The sequence below is a fragment of the Jaculus jaculus genome, chromosome 16 (genome assembly GCF_020740685.1).
Source record: "Jaculus jaculus isolate mJacJac1 chromosome 16, mJacJac1.mat.Y.cur, whole genome shotgun sequence".
Taxonomy (NCBI): domain Eukaryota; kingdom Metazoa; phylum Chordata; class Mammalia; order Rodentia; family Dipodidae; genus Jaculus; species Jaculus jaculus.
This window is the reverse complement of record NC_059117.1, coordinates 21,184,548-21,209,038: the sequence shown is the minus strand read 5'-3', so window position 1 is coordinate 21,209,038 and position 24,491 is coordinate 21,184,548. Positions and strand designations below refer to the sequence as shown.

At 37.6% G+C, this 24,491-nt stretch overlaps 1 protein-coding gene across 3 annotated transcripts in view; it reads left to right on the top strand.

Moving 5' to 3' along the window:
• Cog5 (component of oligomeric golgi complex 5) overlaps nt 1-24,491 on the top strand; it is a 277,027-nt gene that overhangs the window by 195,675 nt on the left and 56,861 nt on the right. For all 3 annotated transcript variants that reach the window (XM_004652876.3, XM_045135739.1, XM_045135738.1), the window contains exons 12-14: nt 8,311-8,515; nt 13,914-14,075; nt 17,003-17,102. In XM_004652876.3, coding sequence (XP_004652933.2) covers nt 8,311-8,515; nt 13,914-14,075; nt 17,003-17,102 — 467 coding nt within the window. The remainder of the gene's footprint in view (nt 1-8,310; nt 8,516-13,913; nt 14,076-17,002; nt 17,103-24,491) is intronic.

Below are 24,491 nucleotides of genomic sequence, written 5' to 3'. Positions count from 1 at the left end.
GCAAAGCTTTTCCTTTCAAAAGGATGGTAAGAACTTATGTGCTAAATGAGATCCTCTTGAAACAACTTTAGAAAACAAACACCAGTGTGGATGGAGCTCTGTGGTTGAGTGCTTGCGTAGCTTGTACATGCCCTGGGTTCCCCAGCCCTGGTGCTGGATTTTGGGGTTCAGAAGGAATCTCACAAATTTATCAACCCCATTTTTGGGTCCTTATGCTATTTTTAAACACAGAATTGACAAAAGTGGACTCAAGGATAAATTATAAATTGTTGAATTTATTTAGGGAAGATCACAAATTGTGGGGTTAAGGAACATTGGGGTAAGAAAGGGCAGGAACAGAGTCACAAACACATGAAAGATAGGAAACACACACTCATGTGGAAGGCAGAGTTCACAAGGTTCATTTAAGAGAAGTGGAGGTCTAGGAAGAGCCTGGAGCAGAGCCACAAGCACGTGGAATATAGGACCTAGGAGCTTATGTAGGGAGATTTAGAAGAAACACGCACTTGTGTGGAAGGCACAGCGTCCACTTTGAGCTTCCCCACTGAGGAAAGTTAAGAGAGCAAATGTTGATGGCTTAATGTAAAATGGCAGAAAGAAAGTACCATAGCAACAACCAAGAATTTCAGTTGAGAAGTGGGTAATAGAGTTACGCCCATGTTTACTTGTAGTTTATCGAAATTACACGTACAGAGTTTATCCAGAAATTAGAAGAAATATCCACATGTAGATATAGAGTTTAAAGGAAGTACACATGTGATAGACTCAAATCAGAGGTAAAATCATACATATAATTAAAGTGAGAAGTCACCCAAAGCCTAAAGCAGAGGAAAGTAGAAAAACTGCTTTCTCCTACCCAGCCAGACTTACTTGTGTCTAGACAGAGATCTCAGGGCAGAGATAAGCATGGATAAGCCTTGATGGAAAATGTATTCTTTCACCAGGTAAGTAAGGGGAAGACCCCATTGGATTGCAGATTCCAAGGGTTGACCCTCAAAGGCCAGCCCTCCTGGGTAGTGTGCTAGACTGTGGGAGCAGCAGGGGGCACTGCATCTGTTGTCCCTGAAACTGTCAGACCTAAGTGCCATTCCTACCAAAGTGGGGTGGCACCTTCTGGTTCTCTTTTTGGATTCCTGCCCCTGACTGAAACTTCCTGAAAGAAGTTGGCTTTCTCCTGAGTCTCCAGCACCTCAAAACAAAGCAAAATCTCAAACAGCATTATATACACATGTGCTAAAGCTTAGATCTGAAATGTCCCCCGTGTCAGCTACTTTTGTCTTGGTTCCCTACCGAGATAACTCAAAAGTCACCATAGTGCTGAGAAGAAGTGATAGAGGAGTGTTCAGCATTGAGATGTCTCTATCACACCTTCCAAGGCTCAAGGGCCATTGTGGAAGAGGTGGCGGAAAGAATGTAAGAGCCAAAGGAAGCATAGGACTGCTTACAACACAATATTCCAGACACAAAATGGCTTGGATATCCACAACCTCTCAATGTCTGGCACTACTTACACAAGGTCTTCGTTAGGAGGAAAAAAGGATAACATCAAATAAAAGAGAGACTAATTGAGGGAGGAGGGAATTATAATGATTTATTACCTACAATTATAGAAGCACTCAATTAAAAAGTTTAAAAAAAATTAAAATTAAATAAAAAGACTTGGTTCCCCAACCCTTGACATTGAAGTAGTGAAACATTTAAGAGGAGGAGACTAATGTGAGGAAGTTAGGTCCTTGGGGGCATGCCTTAGAAGGGAATATTAGAACCCTGGTTTTATTTACCCTCCTACTCTCCCTCCTCTTCCCCCCTTTCCCTTTTTATTTTATTTTAATTAATTTATTTATTTGAGAAAGAGGCAGAGAGAGAGGAAGGAGGGAGAATGGGCACACCAGAGCCTCTAGCCACCAGAAATGAGTTCCAGATGCATGCACCACCTTGTGTATCTGGCTTTACATGGGTACTGTGGAATCTAGCCTGTGTCCTTTGGCTTTGCAGGCAAGCACCTTAAGCACTAAAACATCTCTCCAGCCCCCTTCTGCTTTTCCAGTCCTTTCCCTCCCTTCCTTGTTTTTCAGTGGCCATTGTTCCTTTACCAGATACTAGAGTCATGATTCACTGTGCACCACAACAAACAATAGTAACAGATAGATAGACAGATAAAAAACAAATGATTGTGAGCTGAAGCCCTGAGCCAAAGTAAACTTTTCCTCTTTGGCGTTCATTATCTGAGGTATTTTGTCACAGTGACAGAAACAAACAAAATGTAGTAAACCTGGACATGTAAAAATACTTCAATGCTAGTGATAGCTGTTCTCTGAATAATTTTGATTTTTATTACCATGAACAAATATTATCACACCATCCATCAAGAAACATGAAAAATTTTTCATTGACATAAAGAAACAAAACAAGACCCTCTAGGAAACCCTCTAGGAAATTTTATGAAAGAAATTAGATCCAATAGTTATTAAAGTAGATAAACTAGGTGGTGTCGAAGAATAGTGAGAAAAAAAGAGAGTTACAGAAAAGAAATCCTCAGTTACCTTGTTTTCATAGCACATTCCAAATACATTTTAAAAATTAAATGTAAATATGATACTATTCAAGTGCTAGAGAAAAAAAAGACAGAATTAATTAGCTTTTCTGACTAAGTTTCCAGAAACAATAATAGAAAAAAACTTGATTACATCTGAAAATTTACATGGATTAAAAATGCCCTTAAGTAATTTTTAACTAACAAATCAGAAGAAAAATATTACGGATGTCAAAGAAAGGTTGGTAGCCATAAAAAGCTTCCAAAATATGAACCAAGAGGTCAATGACCCTAACCCCCAAAAATCTATGTATTTTTTAAATATTTGGAACAGATGCTGTGTCGTTCATAAATAGAGAAATGTAGAATAAAGATACAGAGAGGTCTTTCTTATCTATCAAATTAGAAGTAATCAGAAAGATTGGTAATGTGCTCTATTTTCAAGCTGATGAGACTATATTATTATTAATTAGCATACAAACCCAAAACTGAGCTTATGAGTTTCAAGCAAAGTTATGTAAACAGTTTTCTGTTTCATTCAGCTGTTCTTATAAGGATCTATTCCATAGATACACTGGCAAAAATCTGAGAAGACATGTTTACAAGGCTATTTATGATATCATTATTTGGAGTAGCACAAAAATGGAGATATTCCAACTGCTCATCAATAAAGAGTACATTTGTGTGATAGGATGTCTTGCCGTCAGCTATAGAAGGAAGAGGTGGAGGGAATGAGGAATATCATAAACTGTTGTAGGCACAGTTTACCATTCTGAAGGGTTTGCTGTCGCTTGCCTAAGAAAATGGGTGATGTAAATATACATAATATATGGTTTTCAAAGAAAGGATAAAATATCCAGAAGATCTAGAAACATGCTTACCAATAACTAGAGGTGGGGTGTAGAGTACATTGGAAGAAGCAGTAATAAAAGACAGACTTCTTTGTATTTGCTTTGTGCAGAGAATTAAATTTGAAGCCATATACATACTTAGATAGTTAGAAAAGCAACATGAAAAAAAAAATTCTGAAAGATCAAACAGTGAAATAATATACAGTAAGTGTAAGGCATACCCTATAGAGAGGAGCTCTTTTCCTTCTACTTACTCATCTGCTCTACTTTTAAATGTAGTGATTTATTTCTGTTAATTCTACTGGAATATACTTAAAAGATAAGAACTGCTCCCAAATTTCATGAATTCTACAATATCATAATGATATTTTTAATATTGCTAAATTACTGTGGGTGGTGTTGGTTAAAGTTATATGAGTAATTAGGTTGATATCATAGTGTGTCAGGATTTCTAGCATGGGAGAAAGAAAATATAAGATGAGTAAGATCAGAGTGAACGGATGTTTTGTTTCTTTAACCAACAGAATTTGCTTTGTATACCTTTCATAGCGCTGGCCCCTAAAAAGGCCTAGAAGTAACAACCATTTCCATAAATACTGAGCAGTTTTAATGCTCATGCTGTGGTATGCAAACAGGATTTTTCTGGTAAGATAAGCCAGGATTTTGTGAAGAAATGGTTGATTTCAGGTTTAAGGCAAGAAATGTACAAAAAAATTTTGTAACCAGAAAAAATTTCAAATGTTTAAAATGAAGAAAAAGTGTTTCTAACTAGGCCATAGGTTAAAAAATCAAATGAAAAGTTTAAAAGTGTTTTGAATTCAGCGAAAATTTAAATATCATGTTAACAAAATTTGTGGGATAGCATTAAATACATGGGAAAATTTTTTATAAATACTTATATTGAAAGGAAGAAAGGACTCAACTCAGTGACCAACATTTCCATGTTGAGAATGAAAAAGAAGACAAATAAATACAAAAATAAACAGAAGGAAACAGAATAATCTCTATAGATACAAGTGGAAGGGAAAATAGAAAAACAATAGAGTAACACCAAAGAAAAATATCAGAGGCATAGCTGGGCATGGTGGGGCATGCCTTTAATCCCAGCAGAGGTAGAAGTAGGAGTTTGAGGCCACTCTGAGATGGCATAGTGAATTCCAGGTGAGCCTGGGCTAGGGCAAGACCCTACCTCAAAAAAATCAAAAAGAAAAGAAAAAAATCACAGGTTTCCAGGTTTGCATTAATTTAACACTCATGAAGTAGCTGGAATGGGTGCCTCTTGAAGATTAGTAAGGATAGCAGTCACAACGTGGTAAAGTCCATCAAATATGCCTTCACTCAAGAATATATGACATTACAAATAATACTTGCTGGTTTTACTGATAAAGGAGGATTTAAAAAGGTTTTATGAGTGCTGGAGAGATGACTTAGCAATTAAGACACTGGCCTGCAAATTCCTAGGACCCAGGTTCAGTTCCCCAGTACCCACCAGTTGCACAAGGTGGCATATGCATCTGAAGTTCATTTGCAGTGGTTAGAGGCCCTCGCATGACAATTCTCTCTCTATGTGCCTCTTTCCCTCTCTCTGTTTGTCCCCCCTCAAATAAATAGAAAGTATTTTCAAAAAAATTATGACCTTCTTGTACAAACAACACCTCAGAAAAACCAAAATAATAAATGAAAGGTTTCTGTTTATAAAGGTGTTGTCTCTAATATATCCTGAAGGACTGCTAGAATGTCTTCAATTTGCGGGCTACTGAATTAGTAGATCTTGGTTATTAATATCCACTAATTTAATTAGAAAAGCCTGTAATAGTCTTTTCAGAAATTATAAAGCCTAAGATTTGGTTAAATTTTTACCTTCATCAGTTGTTTTCAACATGTTTGCATTTTAGAATCATTTTCAAGTATTTAAGAATCTTGCTTGGTGGCACATGCCTTTAATCCCAGCACTCTGGAGGCAGAGGTTCACTGTGAGTTCGAGGCTACCCTGAGACTACATAGTGAGTTCCAGGTCAGCCTGAGCTAGAGTGAGACCCTACCTCATAAAACAAAAACAAAAAAAAAAAAAAAAAAAAAAAGGATCTTCCTTTAGAGACTCAGCATAAAGTTAAAGCACCAGGAGGTTTTTAATTTTTTTAAATATTTATTTATTTAAGAGTGAGAGAGACCAGAGCCTCTGGCCACTGCAAATGAACTCCAAACACATGCACTTTACATGAGAACTAGGCAATGGAATCCAGGTTGTTAGTCTTTGCAGGCAAGCACCTTAACAGCTGAGCCATCTGTGCAGTCCTAATTTTAAAAAAAAAAATATTAAGAGAGAGAAAGGAGGCAGATAGAGAACAAGAGGGAAAGAATGAATGTACATTCTAGGGCCTCCTACCACTGCAAACAAAACTCCAGACACATGCACTGCTTTGTTTGTCTGGCTTTATGTGGGTACTGGAAAATTGAACTTAGTCCTTCAAGCTTTGCAAGCAAGCACCTTTAACTGCTGAGCCATTTCTCCAGCCCCACATACCAGGAGTTGTAAAGTTCCCTACTTTTTTAATGTGAATAAGGTTTTTGATGTGCATAAGGTACATAAACACTATTTTAGATCCAGTTGATAGCTTGTAAAAAAAAAAAAAAACACAGGATGCAATTAGCAAAATAATACACTATGGGAAACTTTAGGAAACAATGTCCATCTTCTTACAGAATTAAACAAAAAGATAGAAGGAAACTAAATTATATATTATTAACAATATACCAGTTATTTTGTTATATGGATTTTATAAGTCCTAAATCAAACAAACCATGACAAATATGATCACTGCTCATTAGTATAATTAAGGGATATAAAAGAATTGTGGATATGCTTTTTAAAGAAAATAACCTCTGTTAGAGATACATACTGGATATATATGTGTAAAATGATGCAGTATTTGCTGTTTCCAAAATAACTGATAGGTAGGACAGGGTTAGAGTGCTAGAAAAACAATAAGATTGAGTTATTAAGTGCTGAAACTAAGCAAAGTGAGTACACAGAGGTTTATTGTACTGTCCTAAGTTGTATGCTTGGAAACTATAACAGTGTTTGCAACATCTTAAGAAAATCATTTCAGGCAGAAAAAAAATGTCAAAGGGGAAAAAATTGGAAAAGAGGAAAAACAAAAAGAGAATGAGGTCATGTTTTTCAAAGGATAAAATGATCCATAGAGATCAAGCAAGAGATCAGTCAAGGGCTGACTGTTTTTGTAGCTGAAGTGACACTGTGACTTCTACCAAAATAGTCTCCTCGGCCTTGTAGAAGGTGGAGTTTTCATTGCACTCTAGAAGCGGTGAGGACATGTGCACAGATTTCAAGAGCAGTAAGACAGTGGCTCCCAATGAACTTCTGCAGGGTCTAAGAAGTGTGCTGCCAGGTTCTTTGTAGTGTTGATTTTTTTATACTATGAGACAGCACATCCAAACCCTTTTGATTATCTTGGAAGGAAGCCATTTGAAAGTGGCAAGCTACAAATACAAGAGAGTCAGTCTTAACGGAGACATAAGAGAAAAGCTGGAGAGTTGCTCTTATGTAGAACAGACCCTGACTTGTCAAGAAAATTGGACACTAGATCTATATATAAGGGGGTTGGAGGGTAAAATGTTGAAGAGGTTCTTTTCTAGTGGCCTTTATTTTCTCCATGAGATAAACATGGTGGTCATCTTACATTGTAAGTAGACCAAGGGATACAGAGTTGAATGAGAGAGATTGTAATGTACACCAAGCTGCTTTGGTTGTTGTTATGGGAGAAAAAAAAAAAAACAGCAGCTCTCTAGAAACCTCCTAGGTCTCATGGTTCTGTACAAGCATTCCATCCTAACATTTAAAAAAAATATTTTTGTTTATTTTTAAAAAAATTTTTTGGTTCACTTTTATTTATTTGAGAGTGACAGACAGACAAAGAAAGAGGCAGAGAGAGAGAATGGGCATGCCAGGGCCTCTAGCCACTGTAAACGAACTCCAGATGCATGTGCCCCCTTGTGCATCTGGCTAATGTAGGTCCTGGGGAATTGACCCTGGAACCAGGGTCCTTAGGCTTCACAGGTAAGCGCTTAACCGTAAGCCATCTCTCCATCCCCTAACATTTTATTTATATCTATAGGCTTCAGATAAGGGAACAATTTTAGGTTCTAGGAGGTTTCTGAGGTTTCATATGTATATATTATGTATATGAATTTTGAAGTCACGTCCTTTATTCAAAATATAATTCTTTGGGCTGGAGATATGGCTATGGTTAAAGGTGCTTGCTTGCAAAACCTATCTTTCCAGGTTTTCCAAGAAATTTTATTAGGAATGAATATTATATTTTTCTGTATCTATTGAAAAGATAACATGACTTTTCTTGTAGTTTGCTAGTGTGATGAGTCACAGATTGATTTTAAAATGTTAAACCAATTATTAATTCCTGGAGTAAGCCTCTTAGTCATGAGATAGTATCCCTTTTATATGTTGGTAGGTTAGACTTGCTGAAATTTTATTAATAAATTTTACATCCATATTCATGTGATGATTGTCATTCTGTAGTTTTGTTATTTGTTTTCCTTTAATGTCTTTAGTTTTGGTGTCAAAGCATTCTCATGGAATTACCTAGAAAATGGTGAAGAAAATAGTGCATCCTATTTTTCATATATTCATTGTCAAGAGAAGGAAATGAAATCTTCAATAAAGACTGTGTTTGTCTATTTTTAATGTAGATTAATTTTCATACTATTAGCCCACATGCCAAATGCAATGAAAAGGAAACTTACTTGTTAAAAAGTGTTTTTAAAAAAGTGTTATTGGAACATGTTTTTAGTTTGCCCTATTAATAACCTCTTCATATGCAAAATAAACATTTACCATTTTTAATTGTCTTATCATTTATCTAATAAATATTATATTTTGCTTGGCAGCTTCTATGTTTTTGAAACAGGCCTTTGAAGGAGAATACCCTAAACTATTGCGTCTTTATAATGATTTATGGAAGCGTCTTCAACAATACAGTCAGAATATTCAAGGAAATTTTAATGCAAGTGGAAATGCTGACGTCTGTGTTGACCTCCAACACATGGAAGATGACATGCAAGATATATTCATCCCAAAAAAGCCTGATTATGAGTATGCTTACTTATTTTATTTGACCTGTTTGTTGTTACTTGAGGGATTTTTTGTTTTTTTTTAATCTTAATTGTAAACTAGAGATTGGAATTCATTAAGCTCCTAAATATTTGTAACAGTTGTTATTTTTTTCAAGTCTTCTTGAAGATACCAGATATAGTGTGTAGTTGAGCATTTTGATTCCAGCTAGAGTTTGTTATAAAGCATGGCATCATATATGATAATTAGAAGCTAGAGGATGAGCCTTGTGACTGTTGGTATTTTAATATACCTATAATTAGACCAAGTAATGTCATTATTGATAAGCCATTGGCATACATGTGACAGGAAAGGAGCTAGTATGTTCCCAAACTGCACAGAAGATAAACTTCATGCTGGGTTGGGTTCTCAGTCACTTTGTTAGGGAAAAGCTCAGTGTGGTTAAAAGTACCCCACAAAGTACATGCTTTGTTATCATTTTTCACTAAAACCAGTGTGCCATCTCTGCCCTCACCAAGCCTGCTTTCTTCCATAATTGAAATGCAGTATTTTCAGGTTTTTGTTTGAGCACCAGAGCAAGTGATTAGCTTTTTCATACCTGTCTTTAAATGCTAGAATTGTGAAACAAAAAAAGGTGGTAAATTCAGTAGAGGAGGAAAACCCTGGTGTGAAAAAGGCCACCACGTTTCAACTTATAAGTCATTACCGTCACTCTCCGGGGACTAAATTCATTGAAGTGGTTGGTGAGAAGGAGGTAGAGCCTGTATTCTGCAAAGTCAAAAAGTCATAAGGGTAATAAGGAAACAGAACAGGATTTGAAATATTCCTTTGAGCTGTAAGGCAGAGAAGGAAATGTAGAATTGATACTTTAGCTGAGTCAAAAGCAAATTTTGTTTTTATGTTTTTAATGATAGAGGTAGTTAGTAGAAAAAGGAGGATGAGAGATGCAAGAAAGGAATGGAAGCAGGCCTCAGGAATGAAAATAGAATTAAAGCCTGGTTAGCATGTTGCACCATTTAGTGCTTGTCCTGAATTTCCAGTCTTGATAATTCCTTTGAAGAAAGTAAAATCAAATATTGCAGTAAAATGGTCAGAGACGGCTTCCATGAGGAGGGCATGTCTGACCTGAGCAATGTTCAGGCATGGAATGAGATTTTTATAGACAGAAGAACAAACTTAGAGCCTTTGAAAAAAACAGAGATGGGAGGTTGAGAAATAGAAAGAAACCTTTATATCTAGAATACTGTAAATGAAGAAAATGAGGTAGTATTGGGACTTAGAGGAAGGGAAAGGTGAGATTAAATGTGGGTCTGTACACCATGTGAGAATTTTTTCTAATACAGTTGTAAATAACTAGTTTCAAACAGAAGAGATGATATGAACTGGTATCTGTTCAAAGTTAAAATTAGCAGTCTGGCTTCTCTGTGGACAGCTAAGCTGGGGCAGCACACAAGAGGAATGGATAATTGTTTCTCTGGAGAAAGATGACGGTGGCTGGAACTAGGATGCACAAACATGATGACAAAATCAGTTAGATTCACCCAAGATGTATTTTGAATCATCACAACATATTCTGGGAACAAGCCAGTAAAACTTCCTGGAAGATTAAATTTGAGAGGAAGTTAGAAGCAAGTATGTGACTGGAGAAGTTGGTAGTAGACTAAACGACTTTTTTTTTTAAGAGGGCATTATGTTGAATTAAGGTTTTTGTTTCAAAACTTCTGAATTGAGCATGGGTCATGGCTAAAACAATGAACCATCTTGTGTCACTAAAGGACAGGTCAAGTTCTAAGAACAGTATCAGTAAGCAATTTGGCCATTGTTCAAACATCTTAGAATATATTTACACAAACCTGGATTGTGTGGGAAATCAGTTTGTGGCCTCATAATGCAATAATAATGAAATCTGATAAGTACAAAATGTATGAGACTGCTGCTGGTATGATCAGCATACTATTTTCCTGTAAAGATTATTTCTTACAAGTAGAAAGAATATACTATAAAATACTGAGAAAAAGTTATAGTAACTATGTAAACCAGTTACAGTCATTGATTGTTATCACGTGGCACATGCTTTGCTTATATGTGTGCTATGCTTGAAGATGACTAGCATGTTCACAGCCTCATACACTGTGATAGCACCGAGCAATAGAAATTTTCAGCTTAATTATATTTATTTGAAACCACCATCATATATGTGGTACATTGTTGACTCAGACATCTTCATGTAGCATGTGACTGTTGTTGTGTCAATTTTTTTAAAATTACGGGATTGGAAGATGTTATATTGGGAAAATATATTTACAGAGAAAAGAGAACCCTGGCTGTACAACATACAACAGTATCTACATATTGGGCAGAGACTTAGGAAGAAAAACAAAGATAGGAGGATACCATAAAGTATTGTGTTATCCCAAAGCAAGAGTGCTTTTTGTTGAACCAGAGTAGTCATCTCTGTCATGCTACTAGCTGAGAAACTGGGGATTAGGACCCAGTCCTGTTGAAATAACGACATGAAGGCTCATGGAGACCTGTATGTGGAATAGTAGGTACAAAAGCATTATTGGAATTGATTAGAAAAGAATGGGGCTAGAGAGAGGGTACAACAGTTAAGAGTGCTTCCTGTGCAAGAATTAGGGGCTAAAAGTACCTGAGACCCTTCAGCTTAACTGTCCCAAAACATATATACAAAACTTGGCATGAACACACAGCTACACCCCAGTCTGAGCAAAGACCAGAGAATCATTGGGTCTTGTGAAAAATGGCAAGCTTGTAATCTCTGACTCAAGAAAACAACTAGATGAGCAATGGGGCTGGGGGGAGGGGGACCTGACATAATCCTCTGTCTTCTATGCAGGCACAAAGTGCCACATCTGCATAATCACCTGTATCACACACACACGCACGCACGCACGCATGCACACATGCACGTATATAATGGAGAAAGGTTGATAACATGAAGAGCTGTGTGACCTGCTCATTTGTAAAGCATTGAAAACTACAATTAGTCATAAGAAGAATGGCAAATCCTACTGTCTCCTCCCTAGAACTGAGATCACTGGTGGACCTGGTTCTGCCCAGCTTACATACCGGCATTAGGGACGTGAATTTGAGTCCTCATGCTTATGTGGTACATAACTGACTGGATCTTCATCCCTTCAGTCCCTGTAATTGTACCTCTTGTTAGCACGTTAACTTTCCAAGGTGAAGGAACTGGGTTTTGTTTTGTTTTGTTTTGTTTTGTTTTGTTTTGTTTTGTTTTGTTTTGTTTTGTTTTGTTTTTAAGAATGAGCAAGAGAAGGGGAGCAAAAGAGGGAAAATTGGCATGCCAGGGCCTCTAGCCACTGCAGTCGAACTCTAGACATGTGTGCCACCTTGTGCACATGTGCAATCTTGCATGCTCTCGTAACCTTGTGTGTCTGGCTTACATGGGATCTGGAGAATCACACATGAGTCCTTGAGCTTCGTAGGCAAGTGCCTTAACCAATAAGCCATCTCTCCGGCCCATAGAACTATTTTTCAACTGAGTTCATGCCTGCATGTTTGGCATTGAGAAAATATTTGACAAATTATGAATACTTATATTTGTAGGAAGAACAAAAGATAGGAGAAGTTGGGGCATATGCAAAGTTGTCTTTAAAGTTGACAGTGATAGAAGTGGAATAGTTCTGAATGATAACTTAGATTTGGATGCCCATAGTAAAGCTCAAATAAAAGTAACTATTAAGGCAGGCTCTGAAACAAGACAAACTTTAGAAAAGTTATCTGCTTTGATATTTCAAAAGTTTATTTATTTATTTATGAGAGAAAGAGAGAGAGAGAATGAGCATGCCAGGACCTCTAGCCACTACAAATGAACTCCAGAATATGCTTTGTGCATCTGGCTTACATGGGACCTGGGGGATCGAACCTTGGTATTTTGGCTTTGCAGGCAAGCTCCTTAGCCACTAAGCCATTTCTGTTTTAGTCATTAATGATATGTGCAACAAATTTGGAAGCAACAAGAGGGTCAGTGCTTATATTTAGTGTTTGAATTTCTGGAAAAAAAAATGGAGAAGGGGGGCTGGAGAGATGGCTTAGCAGTTAAGTGCTTGCCTGTGACGCCTAAGGACCCTGGTTCGAGGCTCAATTCCCCAGGACTCGCTTTAGCCAGATGCACAAGGGGGCACACACATCTGGAGTTCGTTTGCGGTGGCTGGAGACCTTGGCATGCCCATTCTCTCTCTCTCTCTCTCTCTCTCTCTCTGTCTCTCTCTCTCTGTCTCTCTCTCTTTCCTCACTCTTTCTCTCTGTCTATCGCTCTCAAATAAATAAATGGGAAAAAAAATTTTAAAAATGGAGAAGGGCTTAAGGTTTAAGGTCAGAAGATGACAGAAATAGACAGAGGAGACATTTAAATACATGGATGCTGGCTTCACCCCAATTCATGTTGTCTCTGGATCTCTGTCTATTATAGAAATTGCACTTTACCTGCCGATTTTTTCACTTAAACTATGCTTTGTCCTTAATCTTTATTTCCCACCACTTATCAAAGTACCTGGTGTCTGTTCTCAGTAAATATGTGATGAGTGGAATACTTAGTGACTGAGAAAGCACCTAGAGATAACCATGGAACGGCAGTGTAGGAGCCAAGAGCATTCTGACCTCTAGTCTCGTCAGATGATATGAAGGTTAAAGAAAAGAGACACAGCGTAAAGAGCGTTTCACGGACATGAAGAGTGGGACGCAGTTGTGAAGGCAAACATGGAAGACCAAGGAAAAATATTTTTTACAAAAAGACAGTGGAAGGGCTGGTGGGAAGATTGTAAGCAGAAGTTATGAAAAAACACGGAATTAAGCAACAGATGTAAATAATGATTACAGATATTTGGTAGTAATTTCTGAAGAAAAACTGTAAGATCTAGACTGGTGAATGAGAACCTATAGGAATTGTGGGGGTCAGAGAAGGGTAGGGACTTTCACAATTAAAAAAAAAAATTATCTTCATTCTTGTTAGTATCATAAGAAGGGCAGTCTAGTATAAGCCTGTGTCTGGACCCATCCCTCTCAGTGAACTTGTTGAGTCAAGGTGAGGTTTCACTGGCTTGCCTGGCTCACGGCTCTTGTGGCTGCTTTGAGACTCTCAGATAGGATTGGCTAAGTACAAGCAGTTTCTTAATTACTAGATTCCTGTGTTACTCTGTTACTGTCAAGAGACAGGCCAAGCAGTAGGTACTGGTGCATATTTTATTACATTTACATCTAGCATTGGCCCTTAATAAATGTTCAGTTGTGAATTATATTTCTAAAAATGATTCATAGAAAAGAGAAATTCCTTTTTTTGTTAATGTAGTTGCATTATAGTAGGAGGTATTTCAAAGATATTTATAGCTATAGCATATATATGTAATTTAATTTCTTATAATTTTTGTCCTTGCAGTCCTGAAAAGGCTTTAAAAGACTCACTACAACCTTATGAGGCTGCTTATCTCTCAAAATCCTTATCGAGGCTCTTTGATCCCATCAACTTAGTTTTTCCCCCTGGTGGACATAATCCTCCCTCCTCTGATGAACTGGACGGCATCATTAAAACTATTGCAAGGTGTGTATTTCTTGTGTGATATATAGTGGCATGCCAGAAGATACCTGTTCCCTCTGTTAGTGGAAGTACATTTGAAATTTACTTCAAGTTATTCAAATAATTAGGCCTGCAATTAAACCAAGAGTTATAATAGTGAATGAGTATTCACATAGTACTTGAGATTCCCATTAATAAGACCATTTAGATAACAGTGTGAAAATCATCTAGTATAATTTTTTCATGTCTTACCAAGGATAAAAATAAATCTTCTTCATACTCTATTAAATTCCTAGTATTGAATGGAAAAGCAAATATTAAAAAATAATTGTACAAATTGAGACACTAAGATCGAGGTTTTTATCCTAAATCAGAAATTTGTGTGTGTGTGAAGTAAATGTCATCAATCTTTTTTTTAATGGCTTTTTTTCTTTAATATGGAAACTTTGCATGGACACATCTTATGTTAGTACCATCATTTCCCTCCTCCTTGTCCTATTCCACTGAGGGCCCTCCTGGATTATCCCTCTCACCCTGTGGCTCTTAGAATCTCTCCACCCTTCTTCTGCAAAATTCCCTGAGCCTTGGTGGGTGTGCTTAAAGTCTACTTTAGTGTTGAGCCCTCAGAAGCTTCTGGATTTCTGCTTTGGTACATTCTGAGTATCCTCAGTGTCTGTCTCCGTCACCCTGGTGCTGTTGTCAGGCATTCCAATGAAGCAGCACTCTTGCTCAAATTGCCAGTTCCTCTATAGTTTCACCTGGGCCCTGGCTGATGTGTAAGGGGAAGTTCATCTCCTCTGTTCTTGCTGCCTTCTGAGAAAGAAAAGCAGATTCTGCAGTGGAAGTTGAGGTCAGTGTAAGTTAAATGGGATAAGCATTGTTAACTAAGAGACATTTTGATGGGTGTAACCTCTCTTTTGGCCAAAGACTAGTGTGGGAGCTTCTCATTGTAGTACATGATCTTGGTCTCCATAGGATTCACACTTGGTTCCCAGTTCCAGCTTTGGTTTCCTTTCCACTGAGCAGATCTCTTAGCTATTCAGAGAGCCGTTGGTTACCCACCTAAGGTGGATGCCACTATTGCACAGCAGTGTACATCTTGTCGGGCTGGTTGCTTTCGCATAGCTGTGTCCCCTGCTAGCGCACCATTTTCTCCCAGCAGCTCATGTAGCGCTTTCCAGCACTATGCAGGCAGGCCATCTGCAGAGGAACTGGCCTTCTTCCAGATTCCAGCCTGATCTCTTGATGTCAGAGTTTTTTTTTTAATCCTAAATCAGAAAATACTTACGGCAGAAATGGGATTCTGATAATGATTATTAGCCTGTTTGTGTTTTCTATTTTAAGCCCTCTAAGTGAGTCTGATAGCTTTTAAAACCAAAAAGGGCAAGTATCCCAGCAGAGGTGCTGCCTGACTGCTTGCAGACAGTGTCTTACGCTGTAGCCTGTAGAGGTACAAAACGTTGTCCAAATTAGTTTGCAGTTCAAAACTAGCTAACAAGTTATCATAATAATAGGGGTTTTAACATCTAAAATAGACATTTTGTGGAGTAAACATAGTTGTTGGGCAATAAAGAGCCGATAGGTAGGATTGTCTATTGGTTTTGTAACAGAAGAGTAAGACCAAAAAGTCACAGGTAGGGCTGGGGAGATGGCTCAACAGTTTAAGGCGCTTGCTTGCAGAGGTAGCTAACCTGAATTCAATTTCCTAGCACCCGCATAAAGCCAGGCGCAAAAAGTGGCACATGCGCATGACTTTCAGTTGCAATAACAAGAGACCATACTGAATGCATGCACACACACACACACACACACACACACATACACACACACACACATAAAAATATATTTTAAAAATAATTTTCTAAAGCCACATATGTAATATGCCTGGGCACAATTGCCTCTCCCTGATTGTCTTCGTTTGAGAAAGTCTTGATTCTTAAGGATGGCCCTTTCACCTTCCTGGTGTGCTTGTGATGAAAACAGTCCTGGACCCAAGTTGGTCTCTTGCACCTGTGTACGCGTCTCTGCCACTCCTGTAGGCATGTGCCATTTGTACTTAGATATAATCTGGACTTTACAAATGCATCCCAATGCCAATGGTTAATACACTTTAAAAACCAGCAGTAATAAAATTCTTAGTTCTTCATACATAAAAAGGTGTTTTGTTATGTACAGTATGCACTGGTGTAGTTTTGGACTCCTCAGATTTCTTTAAAAAGACCATCTAGTAAAGAGCGAGATTTCAGACATGTCTAAGATAAGATGATAATTTTCTATCTACCTGTTTTTAACTCTTTCTGTGGTCTTTGTAAAAATATCTCCTCTTTCCCAATCAAATAAAATATCCTAATTCACTAATAAAGTTTTCAATAATAACAAAAATAATTAATGAATCTGATTTTTTAAAATTTCAAATTATGGTTTTATTGCTTTCATATATTTTAACTTTTATACAAAATATATTTAAACTTCTATACAAAATCACATGAACTAGCATAATTTATTCAGAAATTGAGTATCCTTATGGGTCATATATAATTTGTATTTTTAGCCTATGTGCATTCAAGGTCATCATCCCCATTCAAGAGCTGTCATTTCCTTGCAGATGTCTGTGCTATGCGATGCCTCTAATGGTGCTTATCAGTATTAACAAGAGTGCTACTTTAAAAATCTGCACACAATTTACTCTCATAATCACAGATTGAACTCACATGATGTGCTTTTATTAATGAGAAACTGATCATTAACAAAGCCATCCCCAAACACTTTTTCCTAGTGCTGAATTTAGAGAGAAAAATGAAACACTACAACCGATTCTTGGAAGCAATCAGCAAAATCTATATATAAAGATTCAGCACATTGCTTATGGGGCTTAGGGTTATATGTTGCTCTTTATTCTGCTTTGTTAATTAATTATATTTTTAATAATTGAAATGTTTTGTTTTCTCTAGTGAACTGAATGTAGCTGCTGTTGATGCAAACCTCACATTAGCTGTGTCAAAAAATGTGGCAAAGACCATCCAGTTGTATGGTGTAAAATCAGAGCAGCTTGTAAGTGCTAACTCATATCTACAAATTTTAGTGATTTAAACATTGCTGGTGGGCTGGAGAGATGGCTTGGCAGTTAAGGCACTTGTGTGCAAAGGCAAAGGACCTCAGTTTGATTCCCTGGGACCTACATAAGCCAGATGCACAAGGTGGCACATGTGTCTAAAATTCGTTTGTAGGGTCTGGAGGCCCTGGCACTTCCATTCTCATTCTCTCTCTTACTCTGCCTCTCTCTCAAGTAAGTAAAATAAACATTGCTGGTTACACAATCCTTCAGTAACTATACCTAGTATTACATAAATACAATAATGTGCAATGTTTTTACCTATATCTAAATTCTTCTAGTGGTTTCTGTAATAGTTTTTAGGGTAGCTTTTTAAGTAACTTAAATAAAATTATTCACAGTGATAGCCATCATGAGCCTTCTTACTTTTAGTTCCAAAGAAGACCAAATTGTGTTTGTTAACATGATGTCATTTCCTATTCAGTGCTTCTTGCAGTCTTCACTACTAACTTATAAGCATCCTGTTTTAAACTTCTTAAAAAGTAGCCATACAGAGGTATGGAGGCTCTTGGTGGGAAATTACATGACTAATTTTTCTATCAAACATTACTTATAAATAATCATTTCTTTTTTAAAACATGATTTATTACTATAAATGAAATGTGGTAGTGCATCTAGTAGAGTTTAGTGTAATGTGGTTAAAATTCTAGGAAAGAAATCCCTATGAGATAATCCATTACAAGAAATTATCAACCCCTTGTCTAGAGATTTTTGCTCTCTGTTGAGGTTGAGGGTGGGCTGTAGGTGGAGCGAAACAGTAATCATAGAAATTATGATTTCTAGCTGGGTGTGGTGGTACACACCTTTAATCCCAGCACTCAGGAGGCAGAGGTAGGAGGATCACCATGAGTTCGAGAACACCCTGAGACTACATAGTGAATTCCAGGTCAACCTGGGCTTGAGTGAGACCCTTCCTCAAAAAAAAAAAAAAAAAAAAAAAAAAGTGATTTCTATAATGTAATAATGGCAGAAGGCTTTAAAAACTTAAGAAGTTACATAAAATGAATAAATTCATAATTTTCATGGGTCTGAGTCACTCTGTGCTACTTAAACTGTGGTGCTGAAGAGTAATGGAAAAATCATTTTTAATAGGCTTCTTTCTCCCCCACCCCAAAATCACTTTACCTTTCACCTTTTGTTTTGTATAAGGAAAGCCTACAAATTAAGTAAGGTCACAGAGCTGGGTGTGATGACACACTCTTTTAAACCCAGCACTTGGGAGGCAGAGATAGGAGGATCCCTATGAGTTTGAGGCCACCCTGAGATTCCATAGTGAATCCCAGGCCAGCCTGGGCTAGAGTGAGACCCTACCTTGAAAAACCAAAAATAAATAAATAAATAGGGTCACAAAGAACATCATAAGTTTTTCTTTTAAAATGTATTCTTTTAAGTAGTAATGATGTGTATTATGGACACATCATGTGTTGGTACCATCATTTTCCTTCTCCCTTCCCCCACTGTGCTGAGGGCCCTCCTTAGTGGGATTGCTGGTATTCACCATGGAGTTCGGGTTAGTTGTGAGAGCAACAGATAGGCACTGAGGCCATTGTCTCTGCATATCCCGCCCACCCTGAAGCTCCTGCAGTCTTTCCGCCCCTGCTCTGCAGAATCCCCTGAGCCCTGGTGGGCGTGCATTAAGTACTTTAGTGTCAGCAGCTCCTAGATTTCTGCTTCGGTGCATTTTGAGGCTCCTCCGTGTCTGTTTCCATTACCCTGGCCCAGGATAAGCATTGTTAATTGAGAGAGATTTTGATGAATGTCCATAAAAACATATTATTGACCAATAAATTGAGAAAAATGTTTATGTTAATGGTTATTTCTTGTCAGTAAATGTTTTATCTGCTACTGTATGATTTTAGATTTGACCTGTTTTCTTCTTTAATCTTCTAATATTCCTATTCTAGAATACCTTTACTAAAAACACTTAGAGGAAGATAGTCAAATTCTTAATTTTTGGTTGAAGGAAGCTTTGAAACAGAGTTTTAAGTAAAATAGTTACTCTATATAAATGGAAATGTTGAAGGAGCTTTTATAACTGAAAAACCTCTCATTCACATGGAGAAGTAACAGGAATTAGGTCACTGATAGAATATTCAAGTTGTGAAGTAAATGAAATCTAGAAATTTAAAGATAAGTATGCTTTCAGGAAGAAAATATAATCTTAAATGTAGAATAAGCAGCTTTCTAGAATCATAAATTCTTGTTCTAGTTCTTGGCCAACAAAAACATGTTAATATATATAATTGTTGCTTTAATTCATGTCAGGCAGTGTGCTTATAAAAGGAATTCTGAAGCTGATTATGTATGTGTGGTGTAAGTGTGGGCTTTAGGCACCTGTGAAGCCAGGGGGTGACTTCAGGTGTCAGTTCTCACCTTTTACTTTTTTTTTTGTTTGGTTGGTTGTTTTTTGTTTTTTGTTTTTGGTTTTTTTTTTTTTTTTTTTTGAGGTAGGGTCTCACTCTAGTTCAGGCTGATCTGGAATTCAATATGTAGTCTCAGGGTGGCCTTGAACTCATGGCAATCCTCCTACCTCTGCTTCCGGATTGCTGGAATTAAAGACGTGTGCCACCATGCCCGGCCCTCACCTTCTACTTATTTGAGGCAGTTTCTGCTCACAGTGATGCATTTGCCAGGCTCTCAGGTTTTGTAATCGAGTGATTCTCCTGTCTCCACCTGCCTTCTTGTGCAGGCACACTTGGATTACAGATGCTAGTGCTAGAATCTACTTCCTGTGGATACTGGAGATGTACTCACACTTGCCTAAGAAGTGCTTTCGCCACTGAATCATCTTCCTAGCCCAGTCAAGCTGATTTTTAATGTTGTGGGGTTTAGCAGAGAATAACAAATGATCATTAAGGCATATTTTTTTAATTTTTACTTGTGTGTGTATATGTGTATGTATGCACATGAGCATGCACCAGGGCTTCTTGCCATTACCAATGAGCACTGTATGCATGTGCCCCTTTTTGTGTCTGCCTTTCATGGCTTGGGAATTGAACCCAGGCTATCAGGCTTTGAAGCAAGCACCTTTTAACTGCTAAGCCATCTTTCCAGTCCCCTTTTATAAATAAATTGGAAATTATTTTACCATTTCACAAATATATTTTCTTTGATTAATCATCAAAAGTATATGTCATAAAGATATAAACATCTACAAAAATGAATGCTCAAATTCTTTTCATAGGATAATCTGGTTTTTTGTTTGTTTTCCAAGACAAAGTCTTGCTGTATACCCTCCAGACTGGTCTTGAGTTTGCTATAAAACCTAGGTTGTTCCTGAATCCAGAATATGGAAGCTTCCTGCCTACTGGGACTACAGGTGTATGCCACCATGCCCAGTAGCTCAGAGAATCTATTTTCAAGGGTAGGGTCACAAAAGTAGCTACCCTTATTAAGTACTGTTAGATCAAGGACTGTGCTGAGCCATGTGCATGCATTATGTCCAGGCCTAGTGTTGTAAAATGGACGCATGAATGTCTGCTTCTACAAAGCAAGAAAACTGAAGCTGAGAAAAATTAGTAGCATGACCAGTTAATACTGCTTAAAGGGGAATAGTAGTGAGCAAGGGTCGCAAAGAGTGTTCACACCCAGGCCAGACCGTTGACCTAACATTGTTATGCTTTTGACTTTATTATGTATGTATATAACATTTTTTTGAGAAAATTGAGATTGAACTACCATATTGTTCTGTTATTTGCTTGTTTACTTTAGAGTGTGACCTGAAATATATAGTATTTTAAAACTTGAATAATATATTTTGCACTTATGTGTATATGGTTAGATGAAAATATTACTAGGTTAGTTTCAAAATGGCAGTGATTTAACATTGGATTTTCACCCATGAGTTCTAAACAGGAAAAGTTCCATCTTTTAGTGTGTGTTTTATAGAGTGTACCACATGAATGCCAGCTGCCTAAATGCTCTTTTGTTAGATTAAGGTCAGTGCTTTGGGGCTTTCTTCATTTAAATGTTTTTTTAAATAATTTACTTATTTGAAGGCGAGAGAGAGGGGGGAGAGAGGGAGGGAGGGAGAGAGAGAGGGAGAGAGAGGGAGAGAGAGAGAATATGAATGAATATGAGAATGAGAATGAGCACCAATGCCTCTAGACAAACTCCAGATAAATGTGCCACTTTGTACATCTGGCTCATGTGGGTACTAGGGAATTGAACCCTGATCCTTAGACTTTGCAGGCAAGCAGCTTAACCACTCTGAGCCATCTCTCCAGTCCCCATTTAAACATTTTTATTCATTTACCTCCTCAGTAATTGTGAGACTTTAATCAGTCCACCAAGTAGAAATTTGTGTTCAGAACCCCACACATGCAGCTTAAGAGTGAAGCACAGTGGTAGTGTCTGACTAGTTAGTTATACACAAGACCCTACCACCATCAATAGACAGATGAGCAAAGAAATCTATACATGCACATTTGCACACTTAGAGGTATATATATAATTGTTATGATCAAACTGAGCAAATTACTTAATGGTGAAGTATTGGTGGGTTTTTTTTTTTTTTTTGTATAGTCTGAAGTAGGAGTTTTAGAAGAAAATGTCACTGAACCTTACAATGGAAGATTTGAACTAATGTTTTCTGTACCCTTTTTGTGTTAAGAGGAAATTAAAATATCAGTACATAAGGGAACTATTATAGCACCTTCACAATTTAAAGGACTATAACTTTTCCTAGTCAACAAAATTACAGAAAATGCACTAATAATTATTCTACTTCATTAGATATTTTCCAGCAATAAAGATTACCTGGTAGTTTTAAGGAATAGCATCTAGAATCTTAGTGTAAATGTCAAATGTTGAAGTAGATTGACATATAATTAAGTTGCAAACTATTTGATCCAGTAACAGGAATGGTATTTAATGAAGGATTTCCATTTCAGTACAGGTCAGTAGCTTTCTATGATGTTGACAGTTCTAGACACTAGGGTTTTATTTTCAGGCTTTGTAAATATACACTGTAGTTATAATTTTATAGGTAACTTGAAGGCTTCACATTGCCTTAATGGAAGAAAACCTACATGTATATTATAAAATGATGATATGGAGACAGAAGAGCTGAATTTCTTTTTAGCTTTAAAAGCATTATTTAATGGAGGTTATAATGTGATCTAAGTGGAAACCACTTCATGCAATGTCATATGATAATGACCTTTACTGTTCACATTCAAAGAAATGAAAGATCAGAGGAAATAAGAAATCACATGAGAATCTCTGTACTCTGTGCAAGCAGTTAAAACGTAGTTGTGGACTGTCTTGGCCAAGTGCACTCTAGCTATAATGCGGGCACACTAGTCCTTTGGGCGCTCTCTCCCCTGATTCTTCAGACTTCCTTCCATCTTGCCTACCTGATTTATGTCAGACTACTGTGGGATCATTATTTTTTTGACATAGCTTTCTGATTTGTTTTCCATACTTAAGAGTTTGATTGGGGGGGGGCACTATACCATATCATTAGTAAACAGCTTGTTAAACTTTTATGTCAGAAAGCTAGCAGTGCTGTCCTGATGACAGAGAACAATGACCAATTTGGAATGTTGTATATTTGCTGGGCACAGTGGCTCATGCCTATAGTTCTAACTTCTGAGGTGACTGAAGCAAGAAGATCCCTTAAACACCTAAGTGTACAACTAGCCAGGCCAACAAAGTAAGACCACATCTCAAAAAGCAAGTAGCATCAATTTTAAGTTCTCAATTCAAGTCTGCCAAAGTCCATATTAGTCATCTGTTGTCACCAGATGTGCATGGCATCCTGTAAGCATTTGTTGCTCAGACTTCGCAAGTCAGAAGGGGTGCAGTTGGTCTTGACTGGGTTTGCTCACGTGGCTAGTGGGCTCAGGTCTTAGGGGCCTGTTGTAGTTAGGACTCTGTTCTGCATATCTGTAATTTTACAGCAGGCTCTCCTGGGCAGAGGCACAGGAGAAAAAGTATCCTCCTAACTTACCAAAACAGCTCATCCACAGTGCCAAATGTAACAGCAAAGAATGCAGATACAAACAGCTCATTGAGCCGTATCACAAAGCCAGACTGGAAACATGGCAACAACAAAATAGGAGGCTCATGACCTTTTCCTTTCCTAACTGTGTATTTGTTTATTTTCTGCCATTTGATGGCTGAGTCCAGGCACTACTTCGGTCTTCCTGCTGCATCCTAACTGTATTTGTATACGTTTTGTTACATTTACCGCTAGCTTCTTGGCCAAAGAATGAAATTCCCTGCTATGATAATTTACCCCGTACATTAATGTTGCATTTAAAAATAGCTTTGTGGTTTGCTTGTCTGTGTGCTTGACGCGGGGTCCCCTGTGCTGCCCAGGCTGGCCTAGGACTTCTTGGTGCCAGAGATCTCCCTGCCTCAGCCTCCCAAGTAGCCAAGACTTCACATGTTTACTTAACCACACCCAGCCCTGGGTGTTCACCAATAGGACTACATTTACTGATACTGTATATCCTGACTCCATACCACAGGTTTCCTTTCTTTTCTTTTCTTTTTTTTTTTTTTTTGAGGCAAAGTCTCACTGTAATCTAAGCTGAACTGAAACTCACTCTGTGGCCCAGGCTGACCTCAAAATCAAGGCAGTCTTCCTACCTCAACCTCCTGAGTGCTGGGATTAAAGGCTTGTACTACCATACCTGGTTCCAATTTATAATACTAGCTTATTTTCATTATCACACTCATAATGTTTTCCATCTATTTTTCTTCATTTTTTCTTTAAAATATCATTTGTTTATTTTTTCCCATATTCAAAATGTGAAGTTTCTTTAGTCTATAAATAAGTGGAGTCCTCCACACTCAACCCAGCAAATATGTGTTAAAGACTTGAGAAGAAATTGGATAATTCTGCTCTGTAGCTTTTCATTGCATTGTCACCATTTCGTTTTGAAACCACAAAGAAGAGTTTGTTTTGAGTCTTGCTATAATAGTTCATACTGATCATTAACTCATTAAGTAGCCCAGGCTGTCCTTGAACTCTTAGTCCTCCTGCCTCACCTTCCTAGACGCCAGGTTACCAGCAAGTACCACTATGCTGCGCGAGCTATTTTAACTGTTATTTGGCTTTTCTAACTGTTCTCATACAGAGGGTTACTCTGAATTACCTAGTCAGTTTTTCACAGGAATTAGAAGTCCTGTCACTGTACTAGTGGTCAAATGGAGCTTGTATCCCACTCTGTTCCAAGTATAGACTGTAATCTAGTACCTCCAAGTGTACTAGAGAATTACATTGTTTCAGAGTATATTTCTGAGAGAGAAAGTTGTCAGAAGTAGCCAGAGTGAGGCTGTGGTTGGCTGAGGCCACCCTCCTCACAAGGACCTACACA